The sequence below is a fragment of the Oncorhynchus masou genome, unplaced genomic scaffold, assembly GCF_036934945.1.
Source record: "Oncorhynchus masou masou isolate Uvic2021 unplaced genomic scaffold, UVic_Omas_1.1 unplaced_scaffold_7084, whole genome shotgun sequence".
NCBI classification, from domain to species: Eukaryota; Metazoa; Chordata; class Actinopteri; order Salmoniformes; family Salmonidae; genus Oncorhynchus; species Oncorhynchus masou.
The window spans coordinates 1-15,860 of record NW_027013549.1 but is presented as its reverse complement, the minus strand read 5'-3'; the positions used below and the strand labels follow the sequence as shown (position 1 = coordinate 15,860).

The 15,860-nt window shown below is 42.2% G+C and overlaps 1 protein-coding gene across 1 annotated transcript; it reads left to right on the top strand.

Moving 5' to 3' along the window:
* Positions 1-2,935: 2,935 nt before the first annotated feature.
* Positions 2,936-15,083, top strand: LOC135537087 (coiled-coil domain-containing protein 12-like; the record flags this gene model as incomplete). Its single annotated transcript, XM_064963291.1, is given in 2 exon segments — positions 2,936-3,019; positions 15,007-15,083. Coding segments are annotated over 2 exon segments (161 nt in total), but the record flags the coding sequence as incomplete, so codon positions are not given.
* Positions 15,084-15,860: the final 777 nt, after the last annotated feature.

Here is a 15,860-nt window from a genome sequence, read left to right as displayed (position 1 = left end):
GCGAAAGTATTCGGCCCCCTTGAACTTTGCAACCTTTTGCCACATTTCAGGCTTCAAACATAAAGATATAAAACTGTATTTTTTTGTGAAGAATCAACAACAAGTGGGACACAATCATGAAGTGGAACGACATTTATTGGATATTTCAAACTTAACAAATTAAAAACTGAAAAATTGGGCGTGCAAAATTATTCAGCCCCCTTAAGTTAATACTTTGTAGCGCCACCTTTTGCTGCGATTACAGCTGTAAGTCGCTTGGGGTATGTCTCTATCAGTTTTGCACATCGAGAAACTGAAATTTTCGCAAGGCACTGTACATAGGATTGGATAGACAATTTATTGTGATCAAGACTCAAGATTTAAATGTCTGGGTTTAGTACATTTTTTGTAAGAAGTGAAAAAAACGATATTTCTTGTATGACCAACTGACACAAGTTAGTGATTGTGTGTGATGGTGAATCTTTAACACAGAGCCAACCATAGAGATCCTATTAAATGTGTATTCTATTTCCTAATTCTATGGGGAAAACACTGGTCAACAGGAGGATGGCCACAACAGAACCTCAGGCAGGCAGCTGTAATATTGCCATGGCAATGACCTACATTCCATACCAGGACCTACCCACTACCCAGTGCTGGCTGGGTGGCCCTCTGTTGGACCGAGCTGGGCCTCTCTCTCTATATGAAGGATGAATACAAAGCCACACTCACGTGCTGATTGTAGACTGAGAGTGTAAGAATATAATTATTTGTGTTAAGAATTCAGGAGCATAGGCTATACTGAAAAGATTTGGCATGGGTCCTCAGATCCTCAAAAAGTTCTACAGCTGCACCATCGAGAGCATCCTGACTGGTTGCATCACCGCTTGGTATGGCAACTACTCGGCATCCGACTGCAAGGCGCTACAGAGGGTAGTGTGTACGGCCCAGTACATCACTGGGGCCAAGCTTTGTGCCATCCAGGACCTCCTATACCAGGCAGTGCCAGAGGAAGACCTCAAGAATTGTCAAGGCTTCAGGCCACCCATGTCATAGACTGTTCTCTGCTATCACATGGCCAGCGGTACGGGCTATAAATCTAGGTCCAAAAGGCTGCTTAACAGCTTCTACCCTCAAACCATAAGACTGCTGAACAGGTCATCAAATGGCCACCCAGACTATTTGCATTGAAACCTCGTTTTTTATGCTGCTGCTGTTTATTATCTATGCATATTTCCTTTATCCCTACCTACATGTACTGTATATGTTTCCTCAAATACCTCGACGAGCTCTGTACCCCCGCACATTGACTAACCGGTATCCCCACACATTGACACGGTATATAGCCTCTATAGTTATGTTATTGTGTTCTTCAAAATAAAACTTTTATTGTTTTTGTATTGTTATTTTTTTATTTACTTTTAAAAATACTCTTCATTATTGCTTAAGCTTGCAGTATGCATTTCACTGTAAGGTCTGTTGTATTCGGGGATGTGACAAATAACGTTTGAATTGATTATTTGATTTTTTGAGGATACTCAAAAGAACTGAAGAATTTGTAAGTCGCTCTGGATAAGAGCGTCTGCTAAATGACTTAAATGCTCTTGTCCAAATGTAAATGAATCGATCACTGCAGGACTGTCTTTATTATGTCCAGAAAAACGGATTTAACACCATCTGTAAATGCACACTGCTTTCATTCTTTTAAATCATTATCCAACCAGCTGCATGCAGCCTGGTCCAGGCCAATTGACGAAAGCCTCTGAATAAGTACTGAGTGATCCACAGTGTCGGAGGCTTTAGACAGGTCAATAAAGAGGCCGCACAGTGTTTCTTCTTATCCAAACAATGAAGAAAATAATTTAAAACCAAAAAAAGTAGCAAATATGGTGCTTTATTTAATCTGGTCTGAAACCTGACTGGTGTACATTTAGAATGCATTTCCTAGTTCAAAAGATGGTCCTTTATTTAATCTGGTCTGAAACCTGACTGGTGTACATTTAGAATACATTTCTAGTTCAAAAGATGGTCCTTTATTTAATCTGGTCTGAAACCTGACTGGTGTACATTCAAAAAGGATATACATTTAGGGTTTTCCAAGGATTCTAGAATTTTTGCTCGGCAAGAGAGTTTGGAAATAGTCTACAAAGATTTAGGTCACACAGATCACTGCCTTTGTGAAGGAGGAGTATATGGACACCTTCCAGACTCCTGGGAATTGTACCAGGAATAATTGTAAGGTTAAAAATAATAGTTATTATTCTGCATTCAGGGGAGCAGAAAGCTGCAACAAAGGATCAAGCAAATGAGCCCCAGTGGATGTTTTTTAACATCAATCTTGTGCAAGACGTCCTGCACATGACAAGTGGAAAGCTGTTGAAATGAAAACAAAGATTCACTAGAGATTGACAGGATTTACATTGAGCCAATTCTAGTCTGGGAGAGGGGCAGGCAGTCGACTGGCTGACCAGGGTCAACTGAACCACGACTTATTTCAAATAAAAAGCCTTCCAAGATCAAATTAAATGTTTATTTTTTGCACCCCGCATATTTGCTCAGTAAACAAGGTGCCAATGTTGTACAAGGCAACCATATAGTTTGATGTTTTATTTTCATTGAAAACATTATAGAGGCCTGATTGTTGATCATGATGTCCTGTGACATTATTGCAGGCTTTTCAGCCTTATAATTTGATATAATTTTGCCTTTTACTTTTTCTCTAGTAAATGCATATGTTTAAAAAAAATACATATTTTATAAGATATTCTGATGATATTAGTGTGTTATTATTTTGCACATCATTTAATACAGTAGGCCCTAGTAGCCTGCCTATTTGCTCAGATGTTCAGGCCATGAATCGATGCGCTCAGCACTCGCTTCTAAACCTTTGCGAGTAGCTACTAGCTAGTCCTATGAATCGATTTCCGAACCACGACAACACAACGTGAAACGAAAAATGGAGCAATCGGTTGGTTCACTGCAGGAACAAGCATTAAAAAGGAAAGAAAGACTCAAAGCTTTGAGAGGTCGACAACTTCAAGTGAGTATCACCCAGCAATAACAATGTCTGTGTTGTAAACAGTACAAACATAGAATTAGCTAGCTCGCTACCAGCTGTTTGAGTTCGCTAGGTAACGTTAGCTAGCTGATGGAAAAACAGGAGCTAGTTACACAGCATTGCTCTTGACATTCGTTTGAAATGTACATAGCTAGCTAACGTTAGCTGTGCAAAACGGATTAACTGAAGCTCAAATAACATATTCTACATGGTTAGCTAGTTAGATAACTACTAGGCTAGCTAACTAGCTGTCTGTATTTAGCTTGCTATGCTAGTTGTGAACTGATGGTGAAATTAGCTAGCTAGCTATGATGGGATAATTTACTCAAACATGTTTATTCATTATCAACTGTTGATATTAGCTGAGAATCTTCAACTTTGTTTTCTCGGGGTTGTTTTGATAACTGGTCATGGGATTTGCAAGCAACAACCTGTCTAAATGACTATCGCCCCTTAGTAGCACATCTGTAGCCATGATATGTTTTTGAAAGGCTGGTCATGGCTCACATCAGCACCATCATCCCAGACACCCTGGACCCACTCATTTGCATACCGCCCCCAACAGATCCACAGATGACGAGTCTGTTCATGTAAGAATACATTGACTAATGTCACAGTGCAGCGTTCAACACCATAGTGCCCTACAAGCTCATCACTAAGCTAAGGACCCTGGAACTGAACACCTGCAACTGGATCCTGACTTCCTGACGGGCCGCCCAGGCGGTGTGTAGGCAACACATCCGCCATGCTGACTCTCAACTCGGGGGCTCCTCAGGCGTGCGTGCTTAGTCCCCTCTTGTACTCCCTGTTCACCCACAACTGCATGGCCAAGCACGACTCCAATTCCATCATTAAGTTTGCTGATGACACGGCAGATGATCACCTACGACTATGAGACAGCCTATAGGGAGGAGTTCAGAGACCTGACAGTGTGGTGCCAGGACAAGAACCGCTCCCTCAATGTCAGCAAGACAAAGGAGTTGATCGTCATAGACTGATTAAAGTGGCCAATGTGTCCATGTCTATGTATATAGGGCGGCAGCCTCTAAGGTGCAGGGTTGAGTAACCGGGTAGTGATGGCTATTTAATAGTCTGATGGCCTTGAGATATAAGCTTTTTCAGACCTCGCCTTCTGGATGATTGCGGGGTGAACAGGCAGTGGCTCGGGTGGTTGATGTCCTTGATGATATTTTTTGGCCTTCCCTGTAACAACGGGTGCTGTCGTGTGTCCTGGAGGGCAGGTAGTGTGCCCCGGTGAAGCTTTGGGCAGACCGCACCACCTCTGGAGAGCCCTGTGGTTGTGGGCGTGCAGTTGCCATATCAGGCGGTGATACAGCCCGACATAATGCTCTCAATTGTGCATCTGTAAAGGTTCTGAGAGTCTTAGGGCCAACTACATTTCTTCATCCTCCTGCTGTGCCTTCATCACCACACTGTCTGCATGGGTGGACCATTTCAGATTGTCAGTGATGTATTTTTATTGTTATTTTAAAAAATCTTATTTATCTAGGCAAATCAGTTAAGAACAAATTCTTATTTTCAATGACACCCTAGGAACAGTGGGTTAACTGCCTTGTTCTAGGGCAGAACGGACAGACTTTTTACCTCGTCAGCAACTTTTCAGTTACTAGTACAACGCTCTAATCACTAAGTTAAGCAACTTGGAGCTTTGCAACTTGAAGCCAAGGAACTTGAAGCTTTCCACCTTCTCCACTGCGGTCCAGTCTATGGATAGGGGTGTGCACTTCTGCTGTTTCCTGAAGTCTGTGATCGGTTCCTTCGTTTCTTGAGGAGTGGTTATATTATCTTGGCACCACTCCGCCAGGGTCCTCACTTCCTCCTGGGCGGTCTCGTCATTGTTGGTAGTCAGGCCTACTACTGTTGACGTCTGCAAACTTGATGATTGAGTTGGAGGCGTGCATGGCCACGCAGTAATGGGTGAACAGGGAGTACAGGAGGGGCTGAGCACACACCCTTGTGGGGCCCCTGTGTTAAGGATCAGTGAAGTGGAGTGTTTCCTACCTTCACCACCTGGGGCGCCAAGAACCAGGTGCACAGGGCCGTGATCAGACCCAGGGCCGGGCTTAATGATGAGCTTAAAGGGTACTATGATGTTGAAGGCTGAGCTATAGCCAATGAGCTGTCTGACATAGGTATTCCTCTTGTCCAGATGGGATAGGGGCAGTGCGATGGAATTGTCTGTAGATCTATTGGGGTGGTAAGCAAACGGAAGTGGGTCTAGGGTATCAGATAAGATAGTGATATGGTCCTTAACTAGTCTCTCAAAGCACTTCATGATGACAGAAGTGAGTGCTATACGGGTGATAGTCATTTAGTTCAGTCACCTTTGCCTTCTTGTGTACAGGAACAATGGTGACATCTTGAAGCATGTAGGGACAACAGACTGGGATAGGGAGAGATTGAATGTCTTTAAACAACAGGGCCCTGAACAGCTTTATCCCCCAAGCCATAAAACTTCTAAATAGTTAGTCCGGGTAGCTATTTAGTTAAATATTAATGATCTCCATTGACCCTTTTTTGCACTAACCGCTTTGACTCATGGGCGGCAGCGTAGCTTAGTGGTTAGAGCGTTGGACTAGTAACCGAAAGGTTGCAAGATCGAATCCCCGAGCTGACAAGGTACAAATATGTCATTCCTGAACAAGGCAGTTAACCCATTGTTCCTAGGGTCATTGAAAATAAGAATTTGTTCTTAACTGACTTGCCAAGTTAAATAATAAATACTGCTGCTACTGTTTGTCACTTTATTTCCTAGTTATATGTACATACATCTTATATTACCTAGTACCCCCTGCAAATGGATTAGGTACTGGTACCTTGTGTATAGCCACGCTATCGTTACTCATTGTGTATTTTATTATTACATGTTTTACTTTTCTATTATTTCTCTATTATTTCTCTCTACATTGTTGGGGGCCCGTGAGTCAGCATTTCACTGTTAGTCTACACCTGTTGTTTACCAAGCATTTCACTGTTAGTCTATACCTGATGTTTACCAAGCATTTCACTGTTAGTCTACACCTGTTGTTTACCAAGCATTTCACTGTTAGTCTACACCTGTTGTTAGTCTACACCTGTTGTTTACAAGCATTTCACTGTTAGTCTACACCTGTTGTTTACCAAGCATTTCATTGTTAGTCTACACCTGTTGTTTATCAAGCATTTCACTGTTAGTCTACACCTGTTGTTACCAAGCATTTCACTGTTAGTCTATACCTGATGTTTACCAAGCATTTCACTGTTAGTCTACACACCTGTTGTTTACCAAGCATTTCACTGTTAGTCTACACCTGTTGTTAGTCTACACCTGTTGTTTACCAAGCATTTCACTGTTAGTCTACACCTGTTGTTTACCAAGCATTTCATTGTTAGTCTACACCTGTTGTTTATCAAGCATTTCACTGTTAGTCTACACCTGTTGTTTACCAAGCATTTCACTGTTAGTCTATACCTGATGTTTACCAAGCATTTCACTGTTAGTCTACACCTGTTGTTTACCAAGCATTTCACTGTTAGTCTACACCTGTTGTTTACCAAGCATTTCACTGTTAGTCTACACCTGTTGTTTACCAAGCATTTCACTGTTAGTCTACACCTGTTGTTTACCAAGCATTTCACTGTTAGTCTACACCTGTTGTTAGTCTACACCTGTTGTTTACCAAGCATTTCACTGTTAGTCTACACCTGATGTTTACCAAGCATTTCACTGTTAGTCTACACCTGTTGTTAGTCCACACCTGTTGTTTACCAAGCATTTCACTGTTAGTCTACACCTGATGTTTATCAAGCATTTCACTGTTAGTCTACACCTGATGTTTATCAAGCATTTCACTGTTAGTCTACACCTGATGTTTACCAAGCTTTTCACTGTTAGTCTACACCTGTTGTTTACCAAGCTTTTCACTGTTAGTCTACACCTGTTGTTTACCAAGCATTTCACTGTTAGTCTACACCTGTTGTTAGTCTACACCTGTTGTTTACCAAGCATTTCATTGTTAGTCTACACCTGTTGTTTACCAAGCATTTCACTGTTAGTCTACACCTGTTGTTTATCAAGCATTTCACTGTTAGTCTACACCTGTTGTTTACCAAGCATTTCACTGTTAGTCTATACCTGATGTTTACCAAGCATTTCACTGTTAGTCTACACCTGTTGTTAGTCTACACCTGTTGTTTACCAAGCATTTCACTGTTAGTCTACACCTGTTGTTTACCAAGCATTTCACTGTTAGTCTACACCTGTTGTTTACCAAGCATTTCACTGTTAGTCTACACCTGTTGTTAGTCTACACCTGTTTTTACCAAGCATTTCACTGTTAATCTACACCTGTTGTTTACCAAAGCATTTCACTGTTAGTCTACACCTGTTGTTTATCAAGCATTTCACTGTTAGTCTACACCTGTTGTTTACCAAGCATTTCACTGTTAGTCTATACCTGATGTTTACCAAGCATTTCACTGTTGATCTACACCTGTTGTTTAAACATTTCACTGTTAGTCTACACCTGTTGTTAGTCTACACCTGATGTTTATCAAGCATTTCACTGTTAGTCTTCACCTGTTGTTTTACCAAGCATTTCACTGTTAGTCTACACCTGTTGTTAGTCTACACCTGTTGTTTACCAAGCATTTCACTGTTAGTCTACACCTGTTGTTTATCAAACATTTCACTGTTAGTCTACACCTGTTGTTTACCAAGCATTTCACTGTTAGTCTATACCTGATGTTTTACCAAGCATTTCACTGTTAGTCTACACCTGTTGTTTACCAAGCATTTCACTGTTAGTCTACCTGTGTTAGTCTACACCTGTTGTTTACCAAGCATTTCACTGTTGTTTACCAAGCATTTCACTGTTAGTCTACACCTGTTGTTCTCAAGCATTTCACTGTTAGTCTACACCTGTTGTTAGTCTACACCTGTTGTTTACCAAGCATTTCACTGTTGTTTACCAAGCATTTCACTGTTAGTCTACACCTGTTGTTTACCAAGCATTTCACTGTTAGTCTACACCTGTTGTTAGTCCACACCTGTTGTTTACCAAGCATTTCACTGTTAGTCTACACCTGTTGTTTACCAAGCATTTCACTGTTAGTCTACACCTGTTGTTAGTCTACACCTGTTGTTTACCAAGCATTTCACTGTTAGTCTACACCTGTTGTTTACCAAGCATTTCACTGTTAGTCTACACCTGTTGTTTACCAAGCATTTCACTGTTAGTCTACACCTGTTGTTAGTCTACACCTGTTGTTTACCAAGCATTTCACTGTTAGTCTACACCTGATGTTTACCAAGCATTTCACTGTTAGTCTACACCTGTTGTTAGTCCACACCTGTTGTTTACCAAGCATTTCACTGTTAGTCTACACCTGATGTTTATCAAGCATTTCACTGTTAGTCTACACCTGATGTTTATCAAGCATTTCACTGTTAGTCTACACCTGATGTTTACCAAGCTTTTCACTGTTAGTCTACACCTGTTGTTTACCAAGCTTTTCACTGTTAGTCTACACCTGTTGTTTACCAAGCATTTCACTGTTAGTCTACACCTGATGTTTACCAAGCATGTGACAAATTGATTTAACAACATTGAGCCACCATCAGTCAATTCTTGTAAAAGTGTCAATGCTGAAAACCCTTACATGTCTCTAATATGTTAGTCCCTAATATGTTAGTCCCTAATATGTTAGTCCCTAATATGTTAGTCCCTAATATGTTAGTCTCTAATATGTTAGTCCCTATGTTAGTCCCTAATATGTTAGTAACTATGTTAGTCCCTAATATGTTAGTCCCTAATATGTTAGTCCCTAATATGTTAGTCCCTAATGTTAGTCCCTATGTTAGTCCCTAATATGTTAGTCTCCAATATGTTAGTCTCTAATATGTTAGTAACTATGTTAGTCCCTAATATGTTAGTCCCTAATATGTTAGTCCCTAATATGTTAGTCCCTAATATGTTAGTCCCTAATATGTTAGTCCCTAATATGTTGGTCCCTAATATGTTAGTCCCTAATATGTTAGTCCCTAATATGTTAGTCCCTAATATGTTAGTCCCTAATATGTTAGTCTCTAATATGTTAGTCTCTAATATGTTAGTCCCTATGTTAGTCCCTAATATGTTAGTAACTATGTTAGTCCCTAATATGTTAGTAACTATGTTAGTCTCTAATATGTTAGTCTCTATGTACAACCACATTCCTTGTGATGAAATTCATACTTTTAAATGAAAACTTGTAGCGAATACAATCACTGACTTTTCCCTCGTTGCTCGTACTATGTAAGCTAAGATTCAATTGGGTCCCCATTTGAAGTTGACTTTTTAAATGGTTAGGGTTTAGGGTAGGGACGTCCTGAGGATCCCAGATAGCCCAATTTGAATCTGTTTGCATAGTAGGTGAAAAAAAGTCAAGTTTGTATTAAAGGTATACACCTCAGCACCCTGCAGAAGGGCTGTAGTTGTACAGGACTAACATGGGTAACAGGTAAGCCTTTTCAGAATGGAACATTTTTACTACAATTGACTGATGGTGACTACATGTTGTTCTAGCCAATCCGCGACCAGATATCACCTCAACTCCGCCTCCATATAACAGAACCCAGTTGGGCGTTCCTTTGCTGCTGTTGATACGGTCCCAAATGAGAGGGCGTCTCAGGAGTAATTCAAGATAGAGCTCTTAGGTAGTGAGAACTCCGTGTGGTGATCCCATTTGTATTCTACAATGCATTTTATATCTTCACACTTTTTCTTTCATGCATAGCTAGCTGGCATATGCTCTGTTCAGTATGGCCCCTGGACATTTAGCTAGTCATCATGGGTCCTCAACTTATAGCTACATAATACGACACCAGTGTTTCCCTACTAGGGATAGGCCCCTCGCCCTAAAAAGTTAGGCTTTTATCAGTCACACACACACTGTATGTAGTCTACCAGTGTTTCCCTACTAGGGATAGGCCCCTCGCCTAAAGAGTTAGGCTTTTATCAGTCACACACACACACACACTGTATGTAGTCTACCAGTGTTTCCCTACTAGGGATAGGCCTCGACTAAAAGAGTTAGGCTTTTATCAGTCACACACACACACTGTATGTAGTCTACCAGTGTTTCCCTACTAGGGATAGAGGCCCTCGCCCAAAAGAGTTAGGCTTTTATCAGTCACACACACACTGTATGTAGTCTACCAGTGTTTCCCTACTAGGGATAGGCCCTCGCCGAAAAGAGTTAGGCTTTTATCAGTCACACACACTGTATGTAGTCTACCAGTGTTTCCCTACTAGGGATAGGCCTAAGCCCAAAGAGTTAGGCTTTTATCAGTCACACACACACACACTGTATGTAGTCTACCAGTGTTTCCCTACTAGGATAGAGGCCCCTCGCCCTAAAAGAGTTAGGCTTTTATCAGTCACACACACTGTATGTAGTCTACCAGTGTTTCCCTACTAGGGATAGGCCCCTGCGCCTAAAGAGTTAGGCTTTTATCAGTCTCACACACACACACACACACTGTATGTAGTCTACCAGTGTTTCCCTACTAGGGATAGGCCCTCGCCCTAAAGAGTTAGGCTTTATCAGTCTCACACACACACACACACACTGTATGTAGTCTATCAGTGTTACTGAGTGCGACCAACACAACAAAGTCCACTTTGCAGCTTCCTCCTTGACCCTCAGTCCTGTTGTTTACATTGGTATTTTGTTCTACTGCAGCAAACGTCCTCCAAATGACACTACATGTGTTGTTTGTTCCAAGGTCAAGCAAGCCACCGTTTTGGCCGTTAAGACTTGGTCTCCCTCCCAAATGGCACCCTGCGCCCTATATAGTGCACTACTTTTGACCGGGGCTCTGTTGAATAGGTTGCCATTTGCAACACGATCAGGGAATGTCCTTCAGTGTGTTTGGCTGAGCCAGCCAGTGACAGCCCCGTAGAGGGCTTGTCCCAGCAGCTTGGCTATTCTTGATGAACGGCTGTTGACATTCCTGCAGCATGTGATTGTTGTACTGTACTGGAGAATGAGTCCGTTTTGATTGTTCCAGCTGGTGGACAGGAAGCCTCTCCAGGAAAATGCAGGACTGGGAGGAGTCCTGCTAGTCTTCATTGTTATGCTCTGTGACTTGGGTCACGGTCAACAACATTCTGATATTAAAAAAAAAAAACACTTCTTCTTTTTGTTTACATGTGTATGTTTTATGGTGACATGTTTTCATACAGGGAACCACTCCTGTGTTGTGTTCTGGTTAGTTGTACTGACTCCTGTCTTGTGTTGTGGTTAGTTGTACTGACTCCTGTCTTGTGTTGTGGTTAGTTGTACTGACTCCTGTCTTGTGGTTAGTTGTACTGACTCCTGTCTTGTGGCCTGGTTAGTTGTACTGACTCCTGTCTTGTGAGCTGGTTAGTTGTACTGACTCCTGTCTTGTGTTGTGGTTAGTTGTACTGACTCCTGTCTTGTGTTGTGGTTAGTTGTACTGACTCCTGTCTTGTGTTCTGGTTAGTTGTACTGACTCCTGTCTTGTGTTGTGGTTAGTTGTACTGACTCCTGTCTTGTGTTCTGGTTAGTTGTACTGACTCCTGTCTTGTGTTCTGGTTAGTTGTACTGACTCCGTCTTGTGTTCTGGTTAGTTGTACTGACTCCGTCTTGTGTTCTGGTTAGTTGTACTGACTCCCGTCTTGTGTTCTGGTTAGTTGTACTGACTCCCGTCTTGTGTTCTGGTTAGTTGTACTGACTCCCGTCTTGTGTTCTGGTTAGTTGTACTGACTCCCGTCTTGTGTTCTGGTTAGTTGTACTGACTCCCGTCTTGTGTTCTGGTTATTGTACTGACTCCCGTCTTGTGTTCTGGTTAGTTGTACTGACTCCGTCTTGTGTTCTGGTTAGTTGTACTGACTCCTGCCTTGTGTTCTGGTTAGTTGTACTGACTCCGTCTTGTGTTCTGGTTATTGTACTGACTCCTGCCTTGTGTTCTGGTTAGTTGTACTGACTCCCTGCCTTGTGTTCTGGTTAGTTGTACTGACTCCCGCCTTGTGTTCTGGTTAGTTGTACTGACTCCCCGTCTTGTGGCCTGGTTAGTTGTACTGACTCCCTGTCTTGTGGCCTGGTTAGTTGTACTGACTCCATCACAGTTTGCGGGGACAGTTAGGCTGTATTGATGTTTCAGACCAAATCCTATGTTTTTCAAAGATCTCATTGTTTGTATTTGACAGCCCTCAAACCAATGTTACTCAAGTCCATAATGTAATGTTTCTGTATTTGAATCCAAATGGGCCGACCTCCAAAAAGCTCATGAATCATCAAATCAAATTGTATTTGTCACATGAATACTTATTTTCCACCATAATTTGGTAAATAGATTCATTAAAAATCCTACAATGGTTTTCTGGGATTTTTCTCATTTTGTCTGTCATAGTTGAAGTGTACCTATGATGAAAATTACAGGCCTCATCTTTTTAAGTGGGAGAACTTTCACAATTGGTGGCTGACAATACTTTTTTGCCCCACTGTACATACATACATACATACTACTGTTCAAACGTTTGGCGTCACTTAGAAATGTCCTTGTTTTTCATTAGTTGCAAAAAAATTTTTTTTTAAATTGAAATAATAGTGTCCTTCAAACTTTTGCTTTCGTCAAAGAATCCTCCATTTGCAGCAATAACAGCCTTGCAGACCTTTGGCATTCTAGTTGTCAATTTAAGGTCATCTGAAAAGATTTCACCCAATGCTTCCTGAAGCCCCTCCCACAAGTTGGATTGGCTTGATGGCCTCTTACGTACCATACGGTCAAGCTGCTCCCACAACAGCTCAGTAGGGTTGAGATCCAGTGAATATGCTGGCCACTCCATTATAGACAGAATACCAGCGGACTGCTTCTTCCCTTAATGGTTAGTTTGGAGTTGTGTTTTGGGTCATTGTCCTGTTGTAGGAGAAAATTGGCTCCAATTAAGTGCTGTCTACAGGGCATTGCAAAATGGAGCGATAGCCTTCCATCTTCAAGATCCCTTTTACCCTGTACAAATCTCCCACTTTACCACCACCAACGCACCCCCAGACCATCACATTGCCTCCACCATACTTGACAGATGGCGTCAAGCACTCCTCTAGCATTTTTTTCTGAGTCTCATGAATTTTCTTCTTTGTGATCCAAACACCTCAAACTTAGATTTGTCTGTCCATAACACATTTTCCAATCTTCCTCTGTCCAGTGTCTGTTCTTTACCCATCTTAATCTTTCCTTTTTATTGGCCAGTCTGAGATATGGCTTTTTCTTTGCAACTCTGCCTAGAAGTCCGGCATCCCAGAGTCGCCTCTTCACTGTTGACGTTGAGACTGGTGTTTTGCGGGTACTATTTAATGAAGCTGCCAGTTGAGAACTTGTGAGGCGTCTGTTTCTCAAACTAGACACTCTAATCTATTCTGGTTAGAGTCAGTTTGTGCTGTTCTGTGAAGGGAGTAGTACACAGCGTTGTACGAGATCTTCAGTTACTTGGCAATTTCTCACATGGAATAGCCTTCATTTCTCAGAACAAGAATAGACTGACGAGTTTCAGAAGAAAGTCCTTTGTTTCTGGCCATTTTGAGCCGGTAATCAAACCCACATGCTGATGCTCCAGATACTCAACTAGTCTAAAGATGGACGTTTTTATTGCTTCTTTAATTAAACAACAGTTTTCAGCTGTGCTAACATCATTGCAAAAGGGTTTTCTAATGATCAATTAGCCTTTTAAAATGATTAACTTGGATTAGCTAACACGACGTGCCATTGGAACACAGGAGTGATGGTTGCTGATAATGGGCCTCTGTCGATATTCAATTTTTAAAAATCAGCCGTTTCCAGCTACAATAGTCATTAACAACATTAACAATGTCTACACAGTATTTCTGATCAATTTGATGTTATTTTAATGGACAAAAATGTACTTTTCTTTCAAAAGCAAGGACATTTCTAAGTGACCACAAACTTTCGAATGGTAGTGTATGTGTGTGATATATATATTAGGTCCATTATCTTTTCTACATACTTTATATCTGGTTTTAGTGATTTTTAAGTTTACACTGAAAACGTTTGACTATCCTAAAAAGTATATAATTATTTATTTAAATTATTTTGCAGTGGCGGCCATGATTTAGTAGTGGTGCTGTTAACGGCTCTGCTAAATGCCCACTGTGACCCAGTGTTTGTCACCTCAGTAGCCCGGTGTTTTGTCACCTCGGTAACCCGGTGTTTTGTCACCTCAGTAGCCCGGTGTTTTGTCACCTCGGTAACCCGGTGTTTTGTCACCTCGGTAACCTGGTGTTTTGTCACCTCGGTAACCTGGTGTTTTGTCACCTCAGTAGCCCGGTGTTTTGTCACCTCAGTAGCCCGGTGTTTTGTCACCTCAGTAACCTGGTGTTTTGTCACCTCAGTAGCCCGGTGTTTTGTCACCTCGGTAGCCCGGTGTTTTGTCACCTCGGTAACCTGGTGTTTTGTCACCTCAGTAGCCCGGTGTTTTGTCACCTCGGTAGCCCGGTGTTTTGTCACCTCGGTAACCTGGTGTTTTGTCACCTCGGTAGCCCGGTGTTTTGTCACCTCAGTAGCCCGGTGTTTTGTCACCTCAGTAGCCCGGTGTTTTGTCACCTCAGTAACCTGGTGTTTTGTCACCTCAGTAACCTGGTGTTTTGTCACCTCAGTAGCCCGGTGTTTTGTCACCTCAGTAACCTGGTGTTTTGTCACCTCAGTAGCCCGGTGTTTTGTCACCTCAGTAGCCCGGTGTTTTGTCACCTCAGTAACCCGGTGTTTTGTCACCTCAGTAACCCGGTGTTTTGTCACCTCAGTAGCCCGGTGTTTTGTCACCTCAGTAACCTGGTGTTTTGTCACCTCAGTAACCTGGTGTTTTGTCACCTCAGTAACCCGGTGTTTTGTCACCTCAGTAGCCCGGTGTTTGTCACCTTTTAATAGCCCGGTGTTTGTCACCTGACAGGTGAGAGATGGAGAGGACGGGGAGCCAGACAGGAAGAGGGACCGGGCCGAGGAGGAAGCTGAAGAGGAGCGACACAGGTTAGTTTCTCCTACGTCCTTTTCATTAGTACGGAAAATAAAAACAAGCATTTCATGTTGGACAAGTTCAGGTAGTCCTTCAGGTAGTCAGTCAGTTTTTGTTCCAGATGGGTGCCTATAGTGGATTAGACCAAGGTCTCCCAATGCATCTCATCCTCCCAGTCAGGTGTCCTGTGTTCAGTGTTTACTCTGGGTTGGAGTAGGTGTCCTGTGTTCAGTGTTTACTCTGGGTTGGAGTAGGTGTCCTGTGTTCAGTGTTTACTCTGGGTTGGAGTAGGTGTCCTGTGTTCAGTGTTTACTCTGGGTTGGAGTAGGTGTCCTGTGTTCAGTGTTTACTCTGGGTTGGAGTAGGTGTCCTGTGTTCAGTGTTTACTCTGGGTTGGAGTAGGTGTCCTGTGTTCAGTGTTTATTCTGGGTTGGAGTAGGTGTTCAGTGTTTACTCTGGGTTGGCGTAGGTGTCCTGTGTTCAGTGATTACTCTGGGTTGGCGTAGGTGTCCTGTGTTCAGTGTTTACTCTGGGTTGGAGTAGGTGTTCAGTGTTTACTCTGGGTTGGAGTAGGTCTCCTGTGTTCAGTGTTTACTCTGGGTTGGAGTAGGTGTCCTGTGTTCAGTGTTTACTCTGGGTTGGAGTAGGTGTCCTGTGTTCAGTGTTTACTCTGGGTTGGAGTAGGTGTCCTGTGTTCAGTGTTTACTCTGGGTTGGAGTAGGTGTCCTGTGTTCAGTGTTTACTCTGGGTTGGAGTAGGTGTCCTGTGTTCAGTGTTTACTCTGGGTTGGA